This window comes from Nicotiana sylvestris, chromosome 2, assembly GCF_000393655.2.
Source record: "Nicotiana sylvestris chromosome 2, ASM39365v2, whole genome shotgun sequence".
NCBI lineage: Eukaryota > Viridiplantae > Streptophyta > Magnoliopsida > Solanales > Solanaceae > Nicotiana > Nicotiana sylvestris.
In genome coordinates this window covers 133,263,515-133,277,189 of record NC_091058.1, presented here as the reverse complement: position 1 = coordinate 133,277,189, position 13,675 = coordinate 133,263,515, and the positions used below count along the sequence as shown (strand labels likewise).

The 13,675-nt window shown below is 38.0% G+C and overlaps 1 protein-coding gene across 1 annotated transcript; it reads left to right on the top strand.

The window, feature by feature from the left end:
- Positions 1 to 601: 601 nt before the first annotated feature.
- LOC104240919 (uncharacterized) lies at positions 602 to 1,096 on the top strand. The gene has a single exon (XM_070166580.1). The coding sequence runs from the start codon at positions 602 to 604 to the stop codon at positions 1,094 to 1,096; it is 495 nt and encodes a 164-aa protein (XP_070022681.1).
- The last annotated feature ends 12,579 nt before the right edge of the window (positions 1,097 to 13,675 follow it).

Sequence of the window (13,675 nt, the reverse complement as noted above, 5' to 3'; positions counted from 1 at the left end):
AGGTTCTACAAAATGTATCATGATCTCAAGGAAGTCTACTAGTGGAACGATATGAAGAGGAAGGTAGCGAACTTTGTGGCAAAATGTCCAAACTGTCAGCAAGTGAAGGCCGAGCATCAAAGGACCGATGGGTTGGCGTAGAATATAGAAATTCTAATGTGGAAATGGGAAGTGATTAATATGGACTTTGTGGTAGGACTACCACGCACTCCGTGCAAGTTTGACTCAATTTGGGTGATTGTGTACCGACTCACAAAATCAGCACATTACTTGCCAGTTAAATCTACCGACACAGCGGAATAGTATGCTCGGTTGTATAATCAAGGAAATAGTCATGTTGCATGGCACTCCAGTTTCTATTATTTCGGATCAAGGAGCACAATTCACAACTAACTTTTGGAAGAAATTTCAGCAAAGTTTGGGTACACAGGTGAATCTTAGTACAGCCTTTCATCCACAGACTGATGGGCAGGCAAAGCAGACTATTCAGATGCTTGAGGATATGTTGTGTGCTTATGTTCTTGAATTCAGAGGTAGCTAGAATAATCATTTGCCACTCATAGAGTTTGCTTATAACAACATCTTCCATGCTAGTATTCAGATGGCGCCATTTGAGTCATTATATGATAGGAGATGTAGATCTCCCATTGGGTGGTTCGAGATCGGGGAAGCTGCGTTGATAGGACCAGAACTTGTTCATCAAGCTATGGAAAAGGTTATGATCATTAAGGAGTGGTTAAAAACTACTCAGAGTCATCAAAAGTCTTATTCGGATGTTAGTAGCAGAGATTTGGTGTTCAATGAAGATGATTGGGTATTCTTGAAGGTTTTCCCCATAAAGGGTATAATGCGGTTTGGAAAGAAAGGGAAATTAAGTCCGAGGTATGTCAGGCCGTACAGAATCATTCCAAGAATTGTTCAGGTGGTGTACAAGCTTGAGCTACCACCTGAGATGTCGTTAGTGCACCCGATATTTCATGTGTATATGCTGAAGAAAGTAATTGGGGATCCGTCGCTTATCATGCCAGTCGAGACTATTGAGGTTAATGAAAAACTGTCATATGAAGGGATTCCAGTTGCCATTCTTGATATGTAAGTCCGAAAGTTGAGAAATAAAGAAATTGCCTCCGTGAAAGTGTTATGGCGAAACTAACAAGTTAAAGAGGCTACTTGGGAAGCCGAGGAAGAGATGAAAAAGAGGTACCCTAATTTGTTCGAATAGCCATGTAATAGTTTCTATGAAGTTACTTCCTATAAATTTTGTATCACTCAGTTAATGTAAGTGTTCCTTTTTGGTCATATATTGCTTATGAGGCCACAGTTGGTGTTGTTTTTGTTATGTTACATCATTTGATCATATATATGTTGTTAGGATGTAACGTTTGGGTGGTTTTGATGATTCTCTGATAGGTGGATAAGCCAAATTACAAAGGAAACTCTGCCGAAATTTCTGAAAGGGAGTTAGTCAAAAATTTGGGAGTTTGAGGTGTGTAAGAAAATAAATAAGTTATGATAAGCGTTTGGGGTGCACTTTACTTCTCACTCGAGGATGAATGATCCTAAGCTGGGGAGAATGTAAGGCCCCAAAAAATTTCACTAAGTAATTTAAGGTTTTGTGGTGCCAAGGTAGGCAAACATATTGTATTTTTAGAGTTTTTGGATTGAACAGTGCATTGGGGAGTTGAAATTTTTAGACCTAGCTATAGCCCTGGCAAGGCCAGGTGCAAGACCTAGCTTTAGCCTGGTGAGGCAAGGCCTGTAGCACACTAGACCAGGCTTTAGCCTAGCTTTAGCTTGGCTTTAGCCTGGCGTGGCCAGGCCTGTAGCACACTAGACCAGGCTCACGCTAGACCAGGCTTTAGCCTGGCGAGGCCATGTGTGTAGCCCAGTCCGGAATTTTGGAGTATCCATTCTTTTATCACTATAACCCGACCCAACTTCATTAAATACACGCAATGGGTCATTTTTTAGCAGAAACCTGATGCTTTAAAGTGAGAGAATAAGCCCTAGAGTGAGAAAGAGATCTTCACCAAATCATCCTTCAATTCTTACACAAATCTTTGAATATTAATAAGGAAAATACACTAGATATTCATCCTTGAGATAAGATTCTACACTCTAACCCATAATTTCGAATTCTAGCTAAAAGATGGGCAATTATCAAGAAAGTTCATGGGTATTGGAGTTGTTATCTTGCTTGCATGTGTTATCAATGAGTGTAGGAATATTTTTGAGCCAAAAATGGTGAAGGATGGGTTGTGGGTTGATAAAATCCTCTATAAAAGGACCTTAGAGACATAATGCACTCCTACTGTTTGATATAAAGCTCAAATGAGCTAGAATCACGATCATCTTCCTAATTTTGTTTCAAATTATTGTATTTCCAAAATAGATTGAGGTTGCTAAGAATTCTAGAATATTGTAGAGTTTAAGGAAGCTCAATTGAGGTATTTATGGCTAAACCCTCTTCTTCTTAGAATCGAACCCTGGTCTTCGAGTATATGGTGTAAGTTCCTAACTTGATCATACTAGAATTGGCTGCCTTAATATGTTGTGTTGAAAGATTCATGTTCAATAATTGTTCTAAATGTTTATCGTGTCATCATGCTATTTGAGAATGTGTTTGAAATGAGGAATATGTGTTGAGAAAGATTAAGAATTCATGTCAAGAGTCGAATAAAGCTTGCTAACCTAATTAATTTGCATGAAAAGCCTCCGTGTGATTAAGATTTTCCAAGCTTTTCCCTTTATGTGTGCAATCCCTTATATGATAGGCCTTATTGATGTGGATGATACTGTTATTTGAATGTATAAAAAGGAAAAAATTTGAATTGTATGATACGGTCAAGTGCCAAGAATGACTTAATAAATGAGGCTACTCGTGTCATGTAATGAAAGATGGGAAGGAAATGTAAATTGAGATGAACGATTGAAAGGACAATGTCTCAAGTGAGATGTCCTATCCGATCGGGCCGTGATCGGACACCACGCTGCACACATGGTGGTAATTGTGCTGGATTGATTGATTGATAGTGTGATATAATTGATGTCTCAAATGAGTTGACCTAGCCAATCGGGTCGAGATCAGACTCCGTGTAGGAACATAGTGGTATTGTGGATTGTGGCACATGGCACTAAGATTATCAAGCTAATAAGATGGAAATTGAACCGAAAACTATGTGATCCTTACTTGATGTTTTCGTATTTGTTTGAATCTCTTGTTGTACATCATGATTGCTTCCCCTTTGTTTCATTATTTGTTCTATTAAGATTGGTGTTTAGATTTGCATACTAGTACTATTCGACAGTACTAACGTCCCTTTTGCCGGGGGCGCTACATCTTTAAATGGATGTAGATGGTTTCATAGCAGAGAGTGTTGATCGCAGCTAGTGGCACGCCCTCTTTCCAGCTGACTTGGTGATACCTACATCATTTCGGGGTCCTATATCTTTTGTATCTCATGTTCACCTTCTTATCATATTTTGAGGTATAGCCGGGGCCTTTTTGCCAGCACTTTTGTAGCACTTTCTTTTGTATCTACTTAGAGGCTTCATAGACATTGATGTGGGTTGTATATGGGTGTTGGGAAGGTCAATGAATCATGTTGTGCTTTGGATTTTTGTTTCACTCAATCGTAAGGTGTATGTACCTTAAAACTTAACAATGAGGTACCTAATGAATTGGCTTAGTAATGCACTTGTATGATCTCATATTGTCTAACTGATAAAATCATGTCTTCTCTTGATCGTAAGTGAGTTGATTAGAATGTGTCTAACAGGCTTGTTCGGCCGGGTTCACTCGGTTGAGCACCAGTCGCGCTCCCTGAGCTTGGGGCTTGACAAACTTGGTATCATAGCCTAAGGTTTTAAAGTGTCCTAGGATATCTCAGAGCCGTGTCTAGTAGAGTCCTTCTCATCGGTGTGTTATCGACCATATCTATAAGTGGGAGGCTACATGGATATTTAGGAATGTTACCCTTCTTCAATACTCCAGATCGTGCGATAAAGCTTGACTATAAGATTGTCTTCTAACTCGTGCGTTGAGATTCAAGATAATTTTAAATGCTCTTTCGTTTATTCCAAGTAATGTTGTCATATGACATGACCAATGGGCAAAGGCATGAATATTAAGGAGATGACGTATGTATCTTGTTAAATGAATGGTATGGGAATATATGATGAGTATATAGTACCATGAGCATAATTTATTTGAGAAAAGTGTTAAAAATGATTACCCACCTCCAAAGAGACATTGATTTGATAAGTGAGACGTAAGGTTGAATAGCACATGTGGGTAGTGTGGGAAGCATGTAAATGGTCCTAAGGTGTGAAAGAAAATTGGTTATATAAGCACGTGATATATGGGAGACATGACTGGGAGGTTAATGATGAGAGTGTAAGTCTCTCCCAGGAGACAAGAAGTTATGAGAGGAGAGTAGATTGAACCCACGATGAGAAGACCCTTGTACTACGAACTTTATAAGAATCCATAAATGTACGAAGTTGTATTACACTCCTAAAGGATATTGACATGAGGAATTGGAATCCCAAGCTCGTGTGGCTGAATAAGAGCAGAGAACTTATGAGGTTAATACCATAGTGACTTAAATCTCCCTAATAGTCAAACGTATACAGGGATAGAGGCATGAGACATATGTCCCTGAAGTTGCTAAATTCAAGACTTGTGTCAAAATTCAGGACATTAGCCACAAGTGGGGAGGAAGCGCAATAGTGAGGCCACTTAAATACAATGAAACAATAGTAAGACCATGTAGCTATGATATTTGAATATTTTGTTGAATACAGGTGTAATCTAGATAAGAGATAATGGGTAATGTGATTCTCTGAAAGGATATGGTAATGACAGACCACTAGTACCCCAAAATGGTGGAAGATTAAGGAAGGTAAATTCTTCATACATGGCAATGTGAATGACAGGGTCAACGATCCTACAAATCAAGAGTATGTTTGTAAAGGGATTTTATACTTGTTAGAGGGTCAAGAATAATGGAACCTAAGGAAGTGCAATAGGTCAAATGTGGAAGGTTGCGAGTTTATAGAATGGGTTAATCATGGATTTGCGATTTAACCAAAGTTCCAAGGTGTTAATAAAGGCGGAATGAGTGGGAGAAAAAATGTGATGCTATAATAACTCAAGGGGTATTTGGGCTTGATGGAGAGCCTCTAAAGAATCTTACAAGCAAGGAAGTGATACATGATATGCGGATAACATATTATAATGGAAAGTGAGACTACTGGTGGTGAAGTTGTGGTATGATACACTCAGCAAATCAGGCACAATGATACTACGAGTTCATGGGAGGCAAACAAGAGTGTGGCACAATAGGGCTATCAACTTTGCACTATGAGCAAAATGCAATGGAAATGGATATTCCAGTTACAAAGAAGAGATGGTACCAACACATTGCCCAGGTGAGAGGGTGATCAAAAAAGGAAAGGCAACACAATCTACCCAAAGGACAAAGGGTAAGTTCCTAACTTGATCATACTAGAATTGGCTGCCTTAATATGTTGTGTTGAAAGTTTCATGTTCAATAATTGTTCTAAATGTTTATAGTGTCATCATGTTATTTGAGAATGTGTTTGAAATGAGGAATATGTGTTGAGAAAGATTAAGAATTCATGTCAAGAGTCGAATAAAGCTTGCTAACCTAATTAATTTGTATGAAAAGCCTCCGTGTGATTAAGATTTTCCAAGCTTTTCCCTTTATGTGTGCAATCCCTTATATGATAGGCCTTATTGATGTGGATGATACTGTTATTTGAATGTATAAAAAGGAAAAAATTTGAATTGTATGATACGGTCAAGTGCCAAGAACGACTTAATAAATAAGGCTACTCGTGCCATGTAATGAAAGATGGGAAGGAAATGTAAATTGAGATGAACGATTGAAAGGATGATGTCTCAAGTGAGATGTCCTAGCCGATCGGGCCGTGATCGGACACCACACTGCGCACATGGTGGTAATTGTGCTGGATTGATTGAATGATATTGTGATATAATTGATGTCTCAAATGAGTTGACCTAGCCAATTGGGTCGAGATCGGACTCCATGTAGGAACATAGTGGTATTTGTGGATTGTGGCACTTGGCACTAAGATTATCAAGCTAATAAGATGGAAATTGAACCGAAAACTATGTGATCCTTACTTGATGTTTTCGTATTTGTTTGAAGCTCTTATTGTACATCATGACTGCTTCCCCTTTGTTTTATTGTTTGTTCTATTAAGATTGGTGTTTATATTTGCATACTAGTACTATTCGACAGTACAAACATCCCTTTTGTCGGGGGCGCTACATCTTTAAATGGATGTAGATGGTTCCATAGTAGAGAGTGTTGATCGCAGCTAGTGGCGTGCCCTCTTTCCAGCTGACTTGGTGAGACCTACATCATTTCGGGGTCCTATATCTTTTGTATCTCATGTTCACCTTCTTATCATATTTTGAGGTATAGCCGAGGCCTTTTTGCCAGCACTTTTGTAGCACTTTCTTTTGTATCTACTTAAAGGCTCCATAGACATTGATGTGGGTTGTATATGGGTGTTGGGAAGGTCAATGAATCATGTTGTGCTTTGGATTTCTGTTTCACTAAATCGTAAGGTGTATGTACCTTAAAACTTAACAATGAGGTACCTAATGAATTGGCTTAGTAATGCACTTGTATGATCTCCTATTGTCTAACTGATAAAATCATGTCTTCTCTTGATCGTAAGTGAGTCGATTAGAATGTGTCTAACAGGCTTGCTCAGTCGAGTTCACTCGGTTAAGTTTCGGTCGCACTCTTGAGCTTGGGGCATGACAGTTTTGTGGTCGGGCTGCACGCCGCAATATTTATATTGATTATGACAGCGCTTGGGCCGTAGGAGCCCCTCCGGAGTCTGCACACTCATAGTGGGCGTGGATGATATTATTGAGGACATGGGTTTGTCAGAAGTATTAATATCTAGAGATGGATTTCTCCACAGGGTTGGATTACCCTTGTTCCTTGGTACAGGGTGACTTATAGTCAGTGATCAGTATGTTCGGGGATGGATTTCCCTGGCCAGATGTCCATATACGGTACCGAGTGATTGAGAGTTTACATATATATATATATATATATATATATATATATATATATATATATATATATATATATATATATACACACACCTGGAGATGGATTTCTCCTTAAGGTTAGATTGCCCTTTTTCCTTGGTACTGAGTGACTTACAGTCGGTGTTATGTATATTTCGGGATAGATTTCCCTAGGCTGAATGGCCATATTCAGTACCGAGTGGTTGAGCACTTGAGAGTTGAAGTACACTATGCATTTCGTACAATCGGTACATTGACATGTTGAGACAAATGAGTTATATATTTTAAACTGTTCAGATCTGTATTTACCTTATTGCTTTGAGTTGTCTAATTAACTGAAAGCATGTCTATGTATTCTGTACATTGTTTCTATTATATCTGTTGAGGTTGAGTTCGTCACTACCATTCAGTCCATAGTTGGACTCGTTACTTACTAAGTTGGTGTACTCACGTTACCCCCTGCACATTGTTTGCAAATTCAGATACTTTTGGACCCAGTGGCGGTAGTTGATCGAGGCTCCAGGCTGGGGAGATTATTGAGGTATCTGCACAACGTTTGCAACCCTTGACTCTCTTTCTTATTCTTCAGTTGTATTTCAGTTGATGCTTTAGACATTGTAATAGACTATGTATTTCCCTAGACGCTCATGTACTTAGTGACACCCTGGTTTTGGGCTGAATAGTATCTTATCTTGGAATTTCTTATGTTCAAAAAGTTTCTTTAATTGATAAAACCTTACGTTAAATGTTTTCAAATTATTTGTTGTTGAGTTGGTTTGTTGAGTTGAGGCTGGCCTAATTCCACGATAGGGGCCGTCATGATGGGTTGAGTTTTGGGTCGTGGCACTATAGCAGCACCCATATTTAAAGGTGACAAATTCACTTTGAATCAATGTCCACAATATGCATTGGAAAAGGAGCAAATGAAAGACATTCCCTATGCTTCGCTTGTTGGGAGCCTTATGTATGCACAGGTTTGTACTAGACCTGATATTACTGTCGCGCCCCCTTTTTCCTTCATGGAGTCCGGGTTTCGACATTCATTGGGAACAATTCGTTTCCTTTTGGGAATTTAAAGAGTCGCCACTTAACGGATTAAGGTGCGTTAGGGCACCTAGAGTAATTAACTCATGTAACCAGTTTGCATTACTAGAAATTAGGGTAAGGACTCAAAATATCCTTGAGGAGAAGGTGTTAGGCACCCCTCGAGGTCCACAACAGTGGGTCCCGACCGAACTTAGTTATGTGAATTAGTCATTTAACAGGTAAACAGTCTAAGTACATATTTGCAAATAAGGGAAGTTTATGCAGTCTAAGCACACATATATAATCAAGGAAGTTTAGACGATCCAAGCAAACATATGTAAATTTAAGAAGTTTAAAGAGTCTAAGTACACATACTTAAATTAAAGAAGTTTGGACAGTCTAAGCATACATAAATTAAGGAAGGGAAGTCTTAAGTTGGTTAACCTATAGGATCACATATGTACAATACCCAGTAAGCCTTCCTCAACTAGAGGGGTTACACGTGGCATTAGCGCACAGGTCATCATATCCTTTTACTACCCAGTACCCTCCCCTTAGTGGTTATATAAGCGAGTTTAATTAACGAACTCTAAGCATTCTTTACCCGTCCCTTCCTTGTGGTCCCGAAGTGTTTATGACCTCTATACTTAGGCAGTTCTAGACACTCCTAAGGTATTTAAAAGGTAAAATCTGAGCGATAACAAAGAACATATAGGACTATCAAATAGAGAAGCAATTAAGAGGCTCATGTTTACCTCCACATGTAAACAAATAATTAGCACGTCTTAAACAACTTATTTTATAGAATTTTAGAAGGCCCTAGAACATGATATCTAGATGAGTATCACAGAATATGTAGCATTTTTTTAAAAACGAAGTGATATAACCTTATCAATTGCTTCCTGATTTAGAATCTGTTAAACCTGGGTAATTTTACATATAAGCAGAGTATAACTTTATAGTTTTTAGACCATTAATTACCTAAGGTTTGCCTAGGCATGGGTTGTATGTAATTAGAGTCTAATTAAATCGACTTGAAGTTATTTAGTCCTATAGGCATGCTGATCTAGGTGACTAATGTTACAAACTAATTTTATGCATGTTTATACTAGATCATGATATCTACATGTTGGACTATTTTAAAACCTTTTTTATAGACAGTTATTCATTTAAGCGACCTAGACATGATTTAGAGCCAATGCAAACAGAGTCCTAAAGCAAGATTTCTAATGTACAGGGAGAGATGACCATTTATTAAGCATGATTACAACAGTAGTTTAATGACAGAGTTTCTAGGTGATTATGACTTTAGGCAGAATCAGAAATAAAATGATGACTATAACATGCTTCCTAATATGCAAAGCAGTAAACATGATTATCCTAAGGTAGGATATCTAATGCACAGGTTTATGGCATGGTTTTTAATACAAATAGGCATAGCAACCTAGAGGCATGATATCTATTGCAGAATGTAAACATAGTATAAACCTAAAGCATGATTTCTACTGAGAATCAACATATATAAGCCATGAAGCATGATTTCTACCCGGTTTCCCCATAAAAATCATATAGGAATCCTCTTTTTTTTACTAATTACCCCAATATATGTTTACAAAGAATATTATTGCAGACCAGGATCAAATGAATTACATAAGTAAATGAAACTATACTATAGGGAACCTAAATTAGGCCCAAAGTAAACCTGGGGATGTCAGGCCTTCAATACAGTCTCAGAAGCCAAAGATCTCACAACCAATAGTATGTCTTAGTGTGTCAGAGTTCCCTAAGGACCTCAAGAATCCCAGGCAATGCTCACACCAAAACCTTTCTCAAATAGGGATTGGTCATGTGCAGTGTGGAAATGCCAGACCTAGTGTGCCAGAGTTCAGAGGGATCTCAAGGATCCCTAAGCAGTACACACACTAGAGGGGCAGAACTTAATAGTCTAAGAGTAGGGTAAGAGTGTTTGACATAGTTTTGAAAGACTTAGTAAAACAGTATAGAGATAACCTTTAGGAATGGAAAGATTTTCAGAAAAGGTTTAAGAATATTAAGAGAGGAAAACAGTTTTGAAATCAGTTCTGAGAAGAGCAAAGATACAATCACATAGACTCAGAACACTTAGAATCACAACCATTTAATAGATAGCTTACACACGAGGGTGAAGGGGGTTAGGGACATATAGAGTTCATGTCAGGGATACATGAAGGGGGAAGTATATAGACAATAAATGCACAGAATACTTAGAAGTCTGTTGACTCAGAGACTTGACAAGCTAGTCATGATAAGAAGCAATTAAGACATAGTCATGTTGAAAACAAAGCGTATACTCATTAGGATCAGCCAGGTACACTAGACAACTAAATTATCAATATGATTACACCAATTAAAGAGAGTAAACAGAGGCTGAATAAACATGCTGGTAGAGTATCAAATAATCAAGTGAGACTTAGACATGTTGACTACACATTTAACAAGAGACTGCAGAATTTAAACATGCTGACTAAAGCAGTAAACATGGAAACAAATTGGATACATAACCAATTACACTAGTGCAGAAATAGAACATAATGAGTTTTAAAATTAACTTAGAGACATACCAGTTAGAGAAGCAAAGTGAAGAATGTAAAACATATGCAATTCCACTATCTAGCATTGGCTTTCAGCCGACTAGACCAACAGTTAGCACAAGTAACAAAGAAAGAAGAGAGAGTTTGAATGTGTGTGTGTGTGTGTATTCTGAACTTAGTGTTCATCCCTTGAAGGAGCAGAATGAGAGTGCTTATATAGCAATTCAAGAGTAGAGCAAAATAAGGTAAAAGAATCAGGAACCAGCAATTAAGGGGTCATAGAAGCCAATCACATAAGGAGTTCAGAATAAACACCTTTAATTAGAGGCAATTAGCCAAACGGTAACAACAGGGGTTCTAATTAAGGCAAAGAGTCCAGACCATACCAATTAAAGAATCAGTAAGAATCCCAAAGTTATACGGGCAAGCAACTAAGGCAGAGATGACCAATTAAAGTTATAAACAAGGAAACAAATAAAGTTTATGCATACAAATATTTAATAGAGTAAATCAATTAGCCAGAATTTCAAAGAACTACTGATTTATGGAAAGAAATATCAACTTTCACAAATAGAAAATAGGCTAAGTAAACTTCATAAAAATATAAAAATTTGCCAAAAATAGATGCGAACCATAATAGAGATTAATTAGGGCAAAAATCATAGCATAAGGGTTTTGACAAAGAAAACGTTTATGTCCCAAAAGGCTTGATCGCAAATGCGATCATTTGGTCGCAAATGCGGAAGACCCAAGTCGCAAATGCGACATCTGCCTCGCAAATGAGAACCCCTCATAAATAGGGGGTGGTCACAAATGCGATAAAACTCTTTGCAAATGCGAAGTGACAGACTTCTGAAGGGTTCACAATTGTGAACCCTGGTTGTAATTGCGACATCTGAGACCTGCAAATTCATAACTTAGCCGAAAATCTTTCATTTTTCAAACCCTTTTAAAACATAAACACCTTTAGGCAACTTTTCAAAGACAAGTACTCTTTCTAATCCATTGTAAGTCATTTCTAACTTGTTTTCACTAATCTTTAACATCTTGTCTTATGATTTTAACTCAAAATCAAAGGCTTCATGGGGGAAATTGAGTGTTTTGGGTAGAACTTAGGTTTTTCAAAATTTGGGAATTTGGACCTCGATTTGAGGTCTGATTTCAAAATAAATTATATATTTGGGTTCGTGGGTGAATGGGTAATCGAGGTTTGGTTCGAACCTCGGGTTTTGACCATGTGGGCCCGGTGTCGATATTTGACTTTTTGGGGAAAATGTTAAAAAACTGATTTTCATGCATTAGAATTGCTTCATTTAGCATCTATTGATATAATTAAGTAACTTATGGCTAGATACAAGCGAATTGGTGGTGGAAACGAGAGGTAAAGCGGTAGTTGAGGCTTGAATTGTGTTTGTGGCATCGAGGTAAGTGTTTGGTCTAACCTTAGCTTGAGGGATTAGGAGTTGTGTCTTATTTGCTTTGTATTAATTGTGGAGTACGGCGTATAGTCATGGTGATGAGTATCTATATATCGGTGTCAAGAATGCTCGTGGGTCTAGTGTTGTAATTGTAGTGACTCCTTTGAGATTTATTCATACTAAAATGTTGATTATCATTGTTGGTTCCCTTGCTGGGATGTTATTATTTATGATATTATTTCCCTTGTCGGGATATTATTGTTATGACATTGTCTTCCTTGCTGGGATGTTATTGTTTATGATATTGTTTCACTTACTAGGATGTTGTTGTTATACACTTGTTCCCTTGTCGAGATTCTTTTGTGATTATTGTTGATTTCTAAATGGGATCGGGTGGCACGCTGCCACAAAAATATATGAAATAGGATCGGGTTGCACGCTTGCAACAAGATATATGAAATGGGAGCGGGTTGCACGCCTACAACAAGATATATGAAATGGGAGTGGGTTGCACGCCTGCAACAAGATATATGAAATGGGAGGGGGTTGCACGCCTGCAACAAGAGATATGAAATGGGAGCGGGTTTCACGTCTGCAACGAGATATATGAAATGGGATCGGGTTGCATGCCTGCAACAAGATACATGAAATAGGATCGGGTTGCACGCCTGCAACAAGATGTGAAATGAAAGTGAATTCTGCATTTGTTTTCCTTATCCTTGTTAGTAATTGGATTGTGGTTTCTTTATATTCCTTTTGATATTCTGTTGTTTCTTGTTACTCCCCGAAGCATGTTTTCCCCCGCCCATCTTTAACTGTAATTATCTGCTCTTATTTTTTCGCTGTATATGATTTAGCTGCACAGGTTTATTTCGTAGTCTGGTCCTAGCCTCGTCACTACTTCACCGAGGTTAGGCTAGGCATTTACCAGCACATAGGATCGGTTGTGCTGATACTACACTCTGCACTGTGTGCAGATACTGGTACCAGAGCGTTTGGACCGCAGTGAGGTTGCTCCCTTTAGTCCAAGTGGCGACCTGAGGTAGTCCTGCAGGCATCTGCGGGCCTTGGCATCTCCTTCTATCATTTCTTTTCTATTTTTACTTATTCAGAGATAGATTCGTGTATTTTTATTCAGACTTTATTTGTAGTAATCTTAGACAGTCTGTAAAATTATGACACAAAATTTTGGGTAGAGTTGTATTTAGACTTCCACAGTTTGTATTAAGTTAAATTATCAGATTTTATTTTCCGCTTAATTATTACCGCTATTTTTATGATATCTACTAATCATTGATAATGGTTTAAAACTGGAAAAGGTTAAGTAATTAGAATAATTTGGCTTGCCTAGCTTTCACCAATAGGTGCTATCACGACTCCCGAGGGTTGGAAATTCGGGTCGTGACAATACCTTTGCAATGCCATATGCAATAGCTTGATGCTTGTTTGATAAAAAAAATTAAATTCTCACGACTCCCAATTGCATTGCAAAGCTCACTAAAGTACTACTTATAGGAATTGTTATTTTCAGATTTTGCAATTCCAAAGGCTAGTGGGAAAAT